Raw genomic sequence first — 15,986 nt, forward strand, 5'->3', positions numbered from 1 at the left:
CATTTTCATTTTCCTTGAACACCAGTTAAAGAATGCATTATACCTTTAAAAAACAGTCTCAGCTGGTTGAGATTATCCGTTGCCTCGTTCTATGCCATTAAACTTTTAAAGGGATACACCATTCGTGTTCAATATATTTACTGGTGATACAGGAAAATAGAAATAGAAAATGGATATAGTAATGCAATTATAATGCAGGCCAATGGTCAGATGTCCGACATTGTTTGAAATTTCACAAGCGTTTACGGTAGATATAGAAGATAACTGCGGTGTGCGCACCGTGTTCAGATATACATGTAGTATTCTCATTCATGCAAAACAGTTCAGTTGAGTTGAAGCTTTATAGGCTTGTGACTCTAGGTTACAGATAGGTTGAAGTTTTGAGAAATCTTTTGAGATGACTTAGTATAGTAGTAATCGTTGTTGCAAATGTGACAACCGAGATTGCACAATGGAGGCCTACGGTACTGGAATGCCTTCTATTCTTTTACGTATTTTATCAGTGGTGGGTGTTTGTTAGTCGATGGGGGGGGGGGGGGGGCATGACCGTGGGAGGATTTCAACGTTGTAAAACCTCAGTCAAAGTGATAGTGCAGCAGGTAAACATGCCATGCATATGTGCAAAGCAATCTTCTGATCGTGTGATACGCCTCCTGTTCCTCTAGTCAAATGCCAATCAAAATCCAGGAATATTGTAATTTTTCAGGGACACCCGGTAGCCAAGTTTACAATATGCACCACACTAGTCTCTAGTTATTACGGCTGATATAGCATATATATAGATAAACGATGGAATTATGAGGTTACCAAAAGGATGAGTGATACACGGAGTAGCGTCTTTATTATCTCCTACGCTGATCTTTATGTTTGATCGCTGCGAAATTGGCACATTTTATCAAAATTGGAAACAATAATAGGATTTCATGATATCGTAGTTGACTAATTGGTTCACAGATGGCACTTTGGGATTACCGTAAGGGTTTTGGAAAGTGATGAAGCGGTCGATCTGAGTCTTGCCAGCCAAGACACTTTACTGTTTTTTCTTCGGGACACACTAGCTCACATTTCAAGCAATAATCGCGCATTAATATCAAGTGATATTTTGACTCAGAGAGGGGCCTTTGGAGGGGTCAGGAGCAAGCCATTACAGCCTACTGAAGTGAATTGCTGCCTCACAAGGTGTGCAAAGGAGCAAGCCACTGACTGCCTCACACTCACAGTGTGGTATTGGAGGGGTCACTTTCAGGTGCAAGACACTGCGGCCGCCATCTAGTGTGTCCTATGGGAAGGGTGGTTCCTTGTGGTCAGAAGAAAGCCACTGGCTGTCTTCTAGTGTGTCCTTTGGAGGTGGAAGGAGCAAACCGCTTGCTTAACGATTGTGGCTCACTGGGGGTCAAGAGAAAGTCACTCCTGGAGGAGTGGATCGACGGAGGAGCAAACCACTTGCTGCCTTCTGAAATGCCTTTCGAAGGGGTCAGGAGCTAGCCTCTTGTTGGGTGTCCTATATGAAGGAGCTAAGGAGCTAAACACTTGCTGTATTACAGAGTGTCCTTTGAGCGGGCAGGTTACAAATTGCCCTTCGGACACGGTCAAGACAAGTGACTTGGTTGTCTTGTTTGTAGATCATCAATACAAAATTCCTTGTATGGAAATCCATCTCATTCCAGACTATTTACCGGTACAAATTGTTTATGGAGAAGGCTGACAAGAAATGAATACAGCCATAGTTTAGTTCTTTTTATTTTATTGTATTCACTCAAGCTTTTACACAATGTATTAATCTCATGGTCTGTTTCCATACATACACGAACATGCTAAAAACCCAATAAAAAAGAGGAAACGAAACTCTCCATACACATGAGACTAAGACTGCTCGCCTTCTTGAATCATCGATATTTAACAGGAGAATACAACAGTTAAATTCGCTTCACCTAATCTGTATTTTCACACAACATTTCTGCCCAGCGATCAAACACTGCAATGTATTCATCAATCTTGGACATATCGACCTGTGCACCACTGGAGTTTTCCTGCTCTACCCTAACATGTCCTGCTTGAGACATGTCATCCCCCAGACCTACAGGAGATGTTGCACTTGTTCCACTCTTCATATTGGCCAACTCTACAGGAGAAATGTCACATGGTTCGCTTTTGATATCAACCTGCTCAATAGGAGACAAGTTATCTGGCTCACTTATCACCTTGGCCTGTTCGAAAGGACACTTGTCACCTGGTTCACCTTTGACATTGGCCTGATCTGTAGGATATATGTCACATGGTCGAACTACCTGAATGATATATCCCTGCTCTTGAAGAGACAAGTCACATTGCTCACTTTTGACATTGGCCCCCTCTTTAGGAAATGCGCCGTCAAACGGCTCACCTTTGACATCTGCCTGCTTAACAGGAGACATGTTACCTGACATTTCACACGGTCTCACTACCTCTATGATATAACCCTGCTCTTGAAGAGACATGTCACACTGCTTACTTTTTACATTGACCTGCTCTTGAAGAGACAAGTCACATGGCTCACTTTTGACATTGGCCCCCTCTTTAGGAAATGCGTCGAACGGCTCACCTTCGACCTTTCCCTGCTTAGAAGGAGACATGTTACCTAACATATCACACGGTCTCACTACCTCTATGATATAACCCTGCACTAGAAGAGACATGTCACACTGCTTACTTTTGACATTGGTCTGTTCTATAGGAGATGTGTTGCATGGCTCACTTTTGACATTGGACTGTTCTATAGGAGATGTGTTACATGGCTCACTTTTGACATTGGACTGTTCTATAGGAGATGTGTTACATGGCTCACTTTTGACATTGGACTGTTCTATAGGAGATGTGTTACATGGCAGGTTGAAGGCCCCACTGTTGACATTTCTCTCCTCTGTAACATGAACAGAACGTATGTCTAGTTCAGCCCTGGACTGCCCTGTAGCAGATGTGAGGGCTGGTTCAACACTTCCATCAGACTGGTCGGCAGCAAAGATGTCAATGAGTTGACTTTTAACATTTCCAAGCTGATTAGAATTATGATCAATCAAATCTCGTTTCACACCCAGCCGCAAAACTTCATAATCTTCTCTTTTGGCAGTACCCAGACCAACAGTTTCATTCCCATTGATAACAGTAATTTTTGCAGCAGCATCCTTGATATCCATGTCCAAACACCCGACTGCAGCAGGCAACTTTGATACCTCACTCTCAGGCTCTCTGCTGATCAAACATTCATTCGTCGCAGAACTTGCAGGGACTGGGTTTTGTCCATTTGGAGAATTATTGTTATTTGAAGGACCAGTTAATACTACTGCATCTTCTCCCACATCAGTTTGCTCACAACGAGACCTTGAACAAGAACTTTTCATAGCTTTGCCACTTTTTGACTTTAACCGTTTATCCTTGCCGGGACTTGCATCAGACACCTTGCGAGTATTACGAGAAGTATCATTGTGGCTGCGTTTATGTTTTCGTAAGCCAGACTCACTCTTAAAGGTTTTATGACAATATTTACAGTTGAAGCTGAGTTGGAATGGTTCGTCTCCTGCATGAACATGACTATGACTGACAAGAGCCTGCTTTGAGAAAAATGATCTCTCACATTGTACACATCTGAACGGTCTTTCTCCTGTGTGAATACGCTCATGATTCAAAAGACTTCCACTGCGTGAAAAAAATTTCTCACAATAATTGCACTGGAATGGTTTTTCTCCTGTGTGCTTACGAATATGCATTACAAGACTTCGCTTGGTTACAAATGAATTCTCACATTGCACACATCTGAATCGTTTTTCTCCAGTGTGAACACGTTCATGATTCAAAATACTGCTCTTATCTGAAAATGATTTCTCACAATATTTGCATTTGAATGGCTTTTCTCCTGTGTGGATACGCTCATGAGTCAATAGATGTCCATTCTGTGAAAATTGTTTCTCACAACACTTGCACTTGAATGGTTTTTCTCCAGTGTGAATACGTCCATGAGTCAATAGATGTCCCTTCTGTGAAAATGATTTCTCACAATATTTGCACTGGAATGGTTTTTTTCCAGTGTGAATACGTCCATGAGTCAAAAGATATCCCTTCTGTGAAAATGATTTCTTACAATATTGGCATTGGAATGGCTTTTCTCCTGTGTGAAAACGCTCATGAGCCAATAGACTTCCACTCTGTGAAAACGATTTCTCACAATATTTGCACTGGAATGGTTTTTCTCCTGTGTGCTTACGAATATGCATTACAAGACCTTGCTTAGTTACAAATGATTTCTCACATTGTACACATCTGAATGGTTTTTCTCCAGTGTGAACACGTTCATGATTCAAAATATTCCTCTTCCCTGAAAATGATTTCCCACAATATTTGCATTTGAATGGTTTTTCTCCTGTGTGAATACGCTCATGCGTCAATAGACTGTCACTCCGTGAAAACAATTTCTCACAAAATTTGCACTGGAATGGTTTTTCTCCTGTGTGCTTACGAATATGTATTACAAGCTTTTGCCGAGTTACAAATGATTTCTCACATTGCACACATCTGAATCGTTTTTCTCCAGTGTGAACACGACGTTCATGAGTCACTAGACATCCCGTCTGTGAAAACGATTTCTCACAATATTTGCATTTGTGTGGCTTTTCTCCTGTGTGGATACGCTCATGAGTCAATAGATGTCCATTCTGTGAAAATTCACAATACTTGCACTTGAACGGTTTTTCTCCAGTGTGAATACGTCCATGAGTCAATAGATGTCTCTTCTGTAAAAATGATTTCTCACAATATTTGCATTGGAATGGTTTTCCTCCATTGTTCTGGCATATGTGTTGTATAAGCTTTTGCTTGGTTACAAATGATTTCTCACATAGCAGACATCTCAATGGTTTTTCTCCAGTATGAATACGTTTATGAGACAAAAGATTCCTCTTACCTGAAAATGATTTCTCACAATATTGGCATTGGAATGGGTTTTCTCCTGTATGAATGCAAATATGTCTGACAAGACTTTGCTTGGTCAAAAATGATTTCTCGCATTGTACACAAGTGAGGGATGATTTTGGTGCCATCCTAGTGCTCAAAGGGGCACAATAATTAGGCCAATACAAGTCCACTTCTTTGAAACATCTAACATAGATCTCGCACTGCGTCAATCACCTTCTTTGCCCATTCAAAATATTCCGCTACTCGATCATCCGTCCGACCAACTGGGGTCGTCAATCAAGGTCACAGAGATTGTACAGTATATCTGCTAATTTTAAGAGTTTCACACGATTCAACAAATCGAAGACGTTTCCGCACCTGTTTTGGTAGTAATTTATCATCAGTGATCTCTGCCACGACACCTGCAAATAAAAAGGATTATAGACAGGTACAAATTGTTTTGTTTGAATTGTTTAATGAAAGCCAAAATACTTCTAACAGATTGCGTTTACATCTTTTTACAAGATAACCATGAACCAGGTTTCAAACCCTAATCATATGAATTTTGGATGAACGCTACAATAGCAACCGGCATCATTTTGGGTTTTTGATCGGGCACGAAATCCACCATTTGGATTAATTTGATAAAATGATATTAGACTTAATGATATACATGTATAAAGTGGAACCTCTCTATTAAGGACACCCTCGGGATTGATAAGTCCTGTACCTAATCATGTGACTAGAGAGGTGCCTGATTAGACACAGGTCTAATTGAATGGTAACAACCAATTTGGGACCAAACCTAGTGTCCTTCATACAGTGGTTGTCTCGAATAGAGAGGTATTTGATATTAAGGGAGGATCCACTGCATATGCTTTCCTTAGTTACCGCTCCAGATAAACGAATCTACGCAGATGGAGGACTTCACCAGATTCTTAAGAAGGTGGGAATCAGATTATGAGCAGTTTCACCACGTGGGAATAAGCCTATGCAAGATCAATATCAGTGTCAGGGGGTAGGGATCAGATTATAAATGATGTCAGCATGCAAGAATCGGGAAATGATAGAATAAGCAGGGGGCGGGGACTTGATTATGAATGTTGTCAGCATTTGAGAATTAGATTATGAATGGTGTCAGGGAGTGGGAATCAGATCAACACCTGCAACGATTATTAAAGGCTTACACTAAATGCTGATAATTTGAAATATGATTTTGAAAATTACCCATTGCGTAAATACACACTAAATAAAAGTGTCAGTACTTGCTGTTGTCAAGACATCTATACAAATACTATAAACACCGGGGTAGTAAATTCATATGCATAATTACTACCATATGGCCTTGTGTATAACTGCATTTTCATTTTCCTTGACCACCAGTTAAAGAATGCATCAGACCTTTAAAAACCAGTCTCAGCTGGTTGAGATTATCCTTTGCCTCGTTCTATGCCATTAAACTTTTAAAGGGATACACCATTCGTGTTCAATATATTTACTGGTGGTTCAGGAAAATAGAAATACAAAATCGATGCGGTAGTGCAGTTATAATGCAGGCCAATGGTCAGGTGTCTGACATTGTTTGAAATTTCACAAGCGTTTACTGTAGATATTGAAGATAACTGCGGCTTTTCCCGTGTTCAGATATAGTATTCTCATTCATGCCAAACAGTTCAGTTGAGTTGAAGCTTTATAGGCTTGTGACTCTAGGTTACACAAAGGTTGAAGTTTTGAGAAATCTTTCGAGATGACTCAGTATAATAGTAATCGTTGTTGCAAATGTGACAACCGATATTGCACAATGGAGGCCTACAGTACTGGAGTGCCTTCTATTCTTTTACGTATTTTATCAGTGGTGGGCGTTTGTCAGTCGATGGGGGGGGGGGGGGCATGACCGTGGGAGGATGTCTTATTTCAACGTGGTAAAGCCTCAGTCTTAGTGATAGTGCAGCAGGTAAACATGCCATGCATATGCGCAAAAGCAATCTTCTGATCGTGAGATACGCCTCCCGTTCCTCTAGTCAAAGGCCAATCAAAAACCAGGAATATTGTAATTTTTCAGGGACACCCGGTAGCCAAGTTTAACGATGTGCACCACACTTGTCTCTAGTTATTACGGCTGATATAGCATATATATAGATAAACGATGGAATTACGAAGTTACCAAAAGGATGAGTGATACACGGAGTAGCGTCTTTATTATCTCCTACGCTGATCTTTTAGTTTGATCGCTGCGAAATTGGCACATTTTATCAAAATTGGAAACAATAATAGGATTTCATGATATCGTAGTTGACTAATTGGTTCACAGATGGCACTTTTGGATAACCGTAAGGGTTTTGGAAAGTGAAGAAGCGGTCTATCTGAGTTCATGACAGCCAAGACACTTTACTGTTTTTTCTTCGGGACATACCAGCTGACATTTCAAGCAATAATCGCGCATTAATATGAAGTGATATTTTGACTCATAGAGTGGCCTTTGGAGGGGTCAGGAGCAAGCCATTACAGCCTACTGAAGTGAATTGCTGCCTTACAAGGTATGCAAAGGAGCAAGCCACTGGCTTTGGAGGGATCCTTTTCAGATTCAAGACACCGCGGCCGCTATCTGGAGTGTACTATGGAAGGGTGGTTCCCCTCGGACGGGGTCAAGACAGGTGACTTGGTTGTCTTGTTTGTAGATCAATACGAAATTCCTTGTATGGAAATCCTTCTCATTCCAGACTATTTACCGGTACAAATTGTTTATGGAGAAGGCTGACAAGAAATGAATACAGCCATAGTTTAGTTATTTTAATTTTATTGTATTCACTCGAGCTTTTACACAATGTATTAATCACGTGGTCTATTTCCATGGATACTCGAACTCGCTAAAAACTCCAAAAAAAAAGAGGAAACCGAGCCCTCCATACACATGAGACTAAGACTGGTCGCCTTTTTGAATCATCGATCACTGATTTAACAGGAGAATACAACAGTTATATTCTATTGACCTAATCTGTATTTTCACACAACATTTCTGCCCAGCGATCAAACACTGCAATGTATTCATCAATCTTGGACATAGCGACATGTGCACCACTGGAGTTTTCCTGCTCTACCCTAACATGCCCTGCTTGAGACATGTCATCCCCCAGACCTACAGGAGATGTTGCACTTGTTCCACTTTTAATATTGGCCATCTCTACAGGAGAAATGTCACATGGTTCGCTGTTAATACCTGGTTCACCTTTGACATTGGCCTGATCTGTAGGATATATGTCACATGGTCCAACTACCTGTATGATATATCCCTGCTCTTGAAGAGACAAGTCACATTGCTCACTTTTGACATTGGCCCCCTCTTTAGGAAATGCGTCAAACGGCTCACCTTTGACATCTGCCTGCTTAACAGGGGACATGTTACCTGACATATCACACGGTCTCACTACCTCTATGATATAACCCTGCTCTTGAAGAGACATGTCACACTGCTTACTTTTTACATTGACCTGATCTGTAGGAGATGTGTCACCTGGCTCACTTTTGACATTAGCCCCCTCTTTAGGAAATGCGTCAAACGGCCCACCTTTGACACTCGCCTGCTTAGAAGGAGACATGTTACCTAACATATCACACGGTCTCACTACCTCTATGATATAACCCTGCTCTTGAAGAGACATGTCACACTGTTCACTTCTGACATTGGTCTGTTCTATAGGAGATGTGTTACATGGCTCACTTTTGACATTGGACTGTTCTATAGGAGATGTGTTACATGGTTCACTTTTGACATTGGACTGTTCTATAGGAGATGTGTTACATGGCAGGTTGAAGGCCCGAATGTTAACATTTCTCTCCTCTGTAACATGAACAGAACGTATGTCTAGTTCAACCCTGGACTGCCCTGTAGCAGATGTGAGGGCTGGTTCAACACTTCCATCAGACTGGTCGGCAGCAAACATGTCAATGAGTTGACTTTTAACATTTCCAAGCTGATTAGAATGATGATCAATCAAATCTCGTTTCACACCCAGCCGCAAAACTTGATAATCTTCACTTTTGGCTGTACCCAGACCAACAGTTTCATTCCCATTGATAACAGTCATTTTTGCAGCAGCATCCTTGATATCCATGTCTGAACACCCGACTGCAGCAGGCAACTTTGATACCTCACTCTCAGCCTCTCTGCTGATCAAACATTCATTCGTCGCAGAACATGCAGGGACTGGGTTTTGTCCATTTGGAGAATTATTGCTATTTGAAGGACCAGTCAATACTACTGCATCTTCTCCCACATCAGTTTCCTCACAACGAGACCTTGAACAAGAACTTTTCATAGCTTTGCCACTTTTTGACTTTAACCGTTTATCCTTGCCGGGACTTGCATCAGACACCTTGCGAGTATTACGAGAGGTATCATTGTGGCTGCGTCTATGTTTTTGTAAGCCAGACTCACTCTTAAAGGTTTTATGACAATATTTACAGTTGAAGCTGAGTTGGAATGGTTCGTCTCCTGCATGAATATGACTATGACCGACTAGAGCCTGCTTTGAGAAAAATGATTTCTCACATTGTACACATCTGAACGGTTTTTCTCCAGTGTGAATACGCTCATGAATCAATCGATGTCCAGTCTGTGAAAATGATTTCTCACAATACTTGCACTGGAATGGTTTTTCTCCAGTGTGAATCCGAATATGCATTTCAAGACTTTGCTTGGTTACAAATGATTTCTCACATTGCACACATCTGAATGGTTTTTTTCCAGTGTGAATATGCTCATGAATCAATCGATGTCCAGTCTGTGAAAATGATTTCTCACAATACTTGCACTGGAATGGTTTTTCTCCAGTGTGAATACGTTCATGTTTCAAAGTATTCCTCTTATCTGAAAATGATTTCTCACAATATTTGCATTTGAATGGTTTTTCTGCAGTGTGAATTTGCTCATGGGTCACTAGATATCCCTTATGTGAAAACGATTTCTCACAATACTTGCACTGGAATGGTTTTTCTCCAGTGTGAATACGCTCATGAATGAATAGATATCCCTTCTGTGGAAATGATTTATAACAATATTTGCATTGGAATGGTTTTTCTCCTGTGTGAATCCGAATATGCATTTCAAGACTTTGCTTGGTTACAAATGATTTCTCACATTGCACACATCTGAATGGTTTTTTTCCAGTGTGAATATGCTCATGAATCAATAGATGTCCATTCTGTGAAAATGATTTCTCACAATACTTGCACTGGAATGGTTTTTCTCCAGTGTGAATACGTTCATGAGTCAATTGATTCTTCTTACGTGAAAATGATTTCTCACAATATTGGCATTGGAATGGTTTTTCTCCTGTATGAATGCGAATATGTCTGACAAGACCTTGCTTCGTCGAAAATGATTTCTCACATTGTACACAAGTGATGGATGATTTTGGCGCCATCCTAGTGCTCAAAGGGGCACAATAATTAGGCCAATACAAAGTCCTCTTCTTTAAATAATCAAACATAGATCTGGGATTGAAATACAAGTACTGTCATTGCTTAGCAAGGACTCCTCGCCAGCTATGTCGTAAAATGTTTACGAACCTGATCTGTTGAAATTACTCTACGACTACTGAAATGCAACGTGCTGCAAACATTGCATCTAAACTGTCCTCCAATGCTTTATTCGTACCACGGACTCCATCAATCACCTTCTTTGCCCATTCAAAATATTCCACTACTCGATCATCCGTCCAACCAACTGGGGTCGTCCTGTCCAGGTCACGCAGATTGTACAGTTTATCTGCTAATTTTACGAGCTTCGCACGATATGTTTTCTTAGGTGCATTCACAATTTGGAGGCGTTTCCGCTCTTGTTTTGGTAGTAATTTATCATCAGTGACCTCTGCTACGACACCTACAATGTGCGAATGGAAAGGAATCTTAGATTAAAGCCCAATATTTCTGCTTTAATGATTGTATGTCATATACAAATCATCCAAAACTGGAATAGATGCTCCGTATAAAATAAAGTTTGATCAAAATTGAAGCACCCAGTCCAGAACAATAGTAAATTGATTGTTTTGTTTACATGTTATGTAACAGCTTTAGTTTGGTTATCTAATGGTGCACAATAGAACCTCTCTATCAAGAACCCCCTCGGAACTGAAAAGTGGTGTCCTGTTAAAAGAGATCAAGTTGAATGGAAAGAACCAATCTGGACCAAAACTAGTGGCCTTCATCGGGAGGTTGTCCATAATAGTGAGGTGCCTGTTAAGGGAGGTTCAACTGTACGTGCTTTCCTTAATTATTGCTCCTGATAAACAAGTCTACGCAGATGGAGGACTCCGATCACCAGATTCTGAAGCAAGTAGGAATTTGACTATGACCAGTTTCAGCAATTTGGAATCAGGCTTTGAAAGATCGAATTCTCAAATTATGAATAGTGTCAGGGAGTGGGAATCAGATTATGAATGGGAACAGGGAGTGGGAATCAGATTATAAATAGTGTCAGGGAGTGGGAATCAGATTAAAAATAGTGTCGGGGAGTGGGAATCAGATTATAAATGGCGTCAGGGAGTGGGAATCAGATTATAAATGGTGTCAGGGAGTGGGAATCAGATTATAAATGGCGTCAGGGAGTGGGAATCAGATTATAAATGGTGTCAGGGAGTGGGAATCGGATTATAAATGGGACCAGGGAGTGGGATTCAGATTATAAATAGTGTCAGGGAGTGGGAATCAGATTATAAATAGTGTCAGGGAGTGGGAATCAGATTATAAATGGCGTCAGGGAGTGGGAATCAGATTATAAATGGTGTCAGGGAGTGGGAATCGGATTATAAATGGGACCAGGGAGTGGGATTCAGATTATAAATAGTGTCAGGGAGTAGGAATCAGATAATAAATGGTGTCAGGGAGTGGGAATCAGAATATGAATGGTGTCAGGGAGTGAGAATCAGATTATAAATGGCATCAGGGAGTGGGAATCAGATTATGAATGGTGTCATGGGGTGGGAATCAGATTATGAATCGTGTCAGGGAGTGGGAGATTATGAATGGTGTCAGGGAGTGGGAATCAGATTATAAATGGTGTCAGGGAGTGGGAATCAGATTATGAATGGTGTCAGGGAGTGGGAATCAGATTATAAATGGTGTCAGGGAGTGGGAGATTATAAATGGTGTCAGGGAGTGGGAATCAAGATTATGAATGGTGTAAAGGAGTTGGAATCAGATAATGATTTGTATCTCGCATTTAAATAAGATAAATTATTATATACCCTAAATGAACTAATCTTTCAGACATGCTATGACAACCATTGAATTTTACCACAAGAAGTGTGCGAAAACTGCTTCAAAATCATCGAAGTGCCCTGAAGGAATGCTATTGTGTTCAAATGAAGTCTCCACAGCATAAAATTTCATTTTAATCAGAAGGTCAAGCTTTCCAATTCCGGAGAAAATCAACCCACGCGATCTAGTGACCCGGATCACACACTTGAGCAGTATTTAAGATCCTCAGATGGTTTGATTTTTGACCAGCCGAGGGCTAGGTTGGTGACCTTTGGAGACCGCCTTTTCTTGTGTCGCTCCAAAGCTGTGGAACCGACTGCCAATCAGCTTGCGGACACTAACCAGCACCCCTGTATTCGGGGGTCACTTAAAAATCTATCTCTGCTTGGTATAATGTAATGGATACTGGCACTACAAACACCCTCATTTTGATTGATTAATTGATTCTTTTTTACCTGCTACTTCTTTGCCAAAGATGCTTTCTATTTCCTCTACTGTTGTATCTGTATCCTCAACGGTGTCGTGAAGCAATGCAGCCTGGTATAAATCAAGATGCATATTGGTATTATCATACAGGGTGTCCATAAAAAAAGTATACCTAACTTTAAATGCAGATTACTAGAATTCTGAGGAATATTTCTAAAATACTAAGGTAGAAAGCCTTGTCTGACTTCTATACAATGGTACCTGGATCATAATGTATTGTAACTGCCATGGATAACTGAGCAATCATGACCATTACAAAAGGTTGTATTATAAAATCAGCACCACATGAAGGAAAAATGCAAGCCAAAAAAATGATTTTTGTTCACCATTGCTTGGATGTATGGTCCCAGTTAGAAACATTTAAATTGAGGTTACATGACTACTCAAATCATTTCCTCAATAGAAATGCCTGGTTAAATGAACTGATACCGAACTGGAGGGATTGGGTGAGGTATCAATTTCCCTCCTTAAACTGCTCAAATGCAACACTGTACAATGCAAATTTTAAATACTTTACGACAGCTCCCGTATGCACTAACCCAAGCAGTTTTTGTTGCCTAACCATAACCGTGGAATTTAAGACTAGGTTTTGTTGACGCGTAAACACTTTCACTGTAAAATTGCGGTTCATCATAAATCAGGATGTTTTAGATTCTTCCATAGTGGTCAATCACGATTGTAGCCAATTTACAATGGAGTTGGATGACCAATCAATCGAATTCTAGTCCAATTTTTATTTCCAATTTAAGATTGAGTCTCTGTTGCTATGACAACCAACACTCACCTGAATAACAATTGGATCAGTTACAGCACCCTCTTCCGTCAATATGTTCGCAACACCTGTGAAGAGTTTTTAAGGCTTAATAATAGGCTGTTCGGTTATAATTTGAAATAAGTCACATAATGAACATAAATTATCTGTCTACACAGGCACAAACTTGCACAGTTGACGAAATTTAAATTGAATTTCAGACACTGGAATTGATCAATTGCTGTGTATTCAATTAAAATTTTCAAATTCAATCACAAATTTCAAAGGTGTAGGCCAAGACTTTGTCTGTACAGGCAACCTGCAAAAATAAATTTCAGCCATTTTGAAAAGGCCCTTTTCACAGGCATTGACAACATATGTTTACCTTGGCATAAATGTTATGTAAATACGTGTATTATACAAGCTTAATCTGGTCATAAATATTCAAGCAGTTTACTTGAGGTACATGGTCCATGTGTTCCAATTTTCATGAAATTTTGAATACTTTTGCTGATGATTTGATTTAAAACATTAAACGTTAAATCTCAAGAATCGAACCAATGACCAAAGCACTACACCACCCACAATATGGAAGTATGTGGCCGTGTTAGCCCATAGTTTATTTTAGGAACAAGAGCTGGCAGGTCAAAAAATAGTGGTCGCTCCCCACTGCACTTGTTGCGTCGCGCCAAGTCCAGTAAGCCCAAAATCAGCGCCTCTAGTGTCACGATTCGGACCGTTATGACTTTTGAACACCCACTTGCACGTTTTTCCCAATAGACGGGCCACTGCCTTAAGCGTAAAAAACATGACTAGTCCAACAGTCCTTGTAGTATGATTATCTGTGAGTTATATGAAAAAAAATTATTTAGATAAAAAAGATGTATTTTTGGCATAAAGAATACAATACAATACATGCAAGATATGAATAAGTAACATTAAATAAAGTATTGCTCTATTGGAGAGCGAACATAATGAAATCCTAACGGGGATAAAAGTTAGAATAGATATGTTTTGTGAATTGTATTCTTTATGCCAAAATACTTATTTTTTATTTAAAACCTTTTTTCATATAACTCACGGATAATGATCGGTACAGCCTCAGTGAGTTGATATCTACGACGTCTCGGAGAATGTAGCGCCTCGGGAAAACGGTTTACTGTCGTTTCGCTACATTGCCAGTTCGCTACCAGTCGTTTCGCTACATGTGGCGGTCGTTTCGCTACATGGTAGGTCGTTTCGCTACATGGGTGGAGTCGTTTCGCTACATGATGGGTACGGTCGTTTCGCTACATTGAGGACGTTTCGCTACATGGGTGGAGTCGTTTCGCTACATGGATGTAGGTAATTTCGCTACATCGTAGGTCGTTTCGCTACATGGGTGGAGTCATTATTTTTTCAAGTTTGTGCTAAACTCCGGGCTAAATATTTGTTGTGAATTTAGGGAAAAAATGCTCGAGTATACTACAATCAAGATGTACATGTCCACCCATGTAGCGAAACGTCCTCCATGTAGCGAAACGACCGTACCCATCATGTAGCGAAACGACTCCACCCATGTAGCGAAACGACCTACCAATACCATGTAGCGAAACGACCGCCACATGTAGCGAAACGACTGGTAGCGAACTGGCAATGTAGCGAAACAGCCTGATACCGGGAAAACTGTACAGGTGGATGTTCAAAGTCATAACCGATTCATGGATTGGGACACCCCGTAGCCAAGTTTCAACAATGCATCTCTTAACGCCTCATTTTTGCATATATATAGATAAACAACTGGAGTATGAAGTTACCAATAGGATGATTGATATACGGAGTAGCGTCTTTATCTTTCCTACGCTGATCTTTATGTTTGATCGCTGCGAAATTTACACATTTTATCAAAACTGGAAGCAAATCAGAATTCATGATTACAATTACGTAGTTGACTAATTTATTCGCAGATGGCGCTGTGGGACTACCGCAAGGATTTTGGGAAGTGACGAATCGGTCTGTCTGAGTTCTTGGCCAAGACACTTTACTTTTATTTTTTCTTTTGGCCACATCAAGACATTTCGACCAATATTCGTGATGATTTGTAGTATAATTCGATTTGCCAATCTAGAGTAGCTCCTATGCAATCCACTTCATCATCCTGAACGTCTTTCTGGGTGACAAAGCGAGGCTGGTCCACGCTGTGTAATCCAGAATGGACCTGGTTTGGGTTTCTACTTTGAATCTATATTTTGCACACCCAACGGTACAATGCTCTCAATGAAATCCTGAATCCAAGTTTGTATCAAGAGTCGCCCCTCTCCCCAAATTGATGCCCATCTCCGACTGAAAATAGTCAGGCACCTCCGATTATCAGAGGGGCCGGGGAGGGAGGGAGAGCACCAAGCGAGCCCTCTTATTCATGAAAATCTTTGGATTTGAACATAAAACTTGGAACACATCAGAAATTTACTGAGAAATGCAGTCATGACAGTGCATGTCTCCTTCTTTCTGGCTCCTGGATCAGCCCCGGATTACAGGCCGAAATTCTGCACGGGTGAAAGGAATATCCTTCGAGCTGTTTCTGATTGCG

General features: G+C 40.6%; 3 protein-coding genes across 3 annotated transcripts; all 3 read right to left on the reverse strand.

Annotated features, from left to right (window-relative positions):
* Positions 1 to 2,625: 2,625 nt before the first annotated feature.
* On the reverse strand, positions 2,626 to 7,682 carry LOC135498707 (zinc finger protein 260-like). Its single transcript, XM_064789089.1, has 3 exons — positions 7,088 to 7,682; positions 2,776 to 5,345; positions 2,626 to 2,662 (listed from the first exon to the last, which is right to left on the reverse strand). The coding sequence occupies exons 2-3, from the start codon at positions 5,067 to 5,069 to the stop codon at positions 2,626 to 2,628; spliced, it is 2,331 nt and encodes a 776-aa protein (XP_064645159.1). The 5' UTR covers positions 5,070 to 5,345; positions 7,088 to 7,682.
* An 87-nt stretch (positions 7,683 to 7,769) lies between these two features.
* Positions 7,770 to 10,491, reverse strand: LOC135499014 (zinc finger protein 33A-like). Its single transcript, XM_064789618.1, has one exon. The coding sequence runs from the start codon at positions 10,410 to 10,412 to the stop codon at positions 7,914 to 7,916; it is 2,499 nt and encodes an 832-aa protein (XP_064645688.1). The 5' UTR covers positions 10,413 to 10,491; the 3' UTR covers positions 7,770 to 7,913.
* Positions 10,491 to 15,328, reverse strand: LOC135498708 (guanosine-3',5'-bis(diphosphate) 3'-pyrophosphohydrolase MESH1-like). Its single transcript, XM_064789090.1, has 4 exons — positions 15,214 to 15,328; positions 13,451 to 13,506; positions 12,636 to 12,717; positions 10,491 to 10,804 (listed from the first exon to the last, which is right to left on the reverse strand). The coding sequence occupies exons 1-4, from the start codon at positions 15,326 to 15,328 to the stop codon at positions 10,506 to 10,508; spliced, it is 552 nt and encodes a 183-aa protein (XP_064645160.1). The 3' UTR covers positions 10,491 to 10,505.
* Between the last annotated feature and the right edge of the window lie 658 nt (positions 15,329 to 15,986).

This window comes from Lineus longissimus, chromosome 14 (genome assembly GCF_910592395.1).
Source record: "Lineus longissimus chromosome 14, tnLinLong1.2, whole genome shotgun sequence".
Classification (NCBI taxonomy): domain Eukaryota; kingdom Metazoa; phylum Nemertea; class Pilidiophora; order Heteronemertea; family Lineidae; genus Lineus; species Lineus longissimus.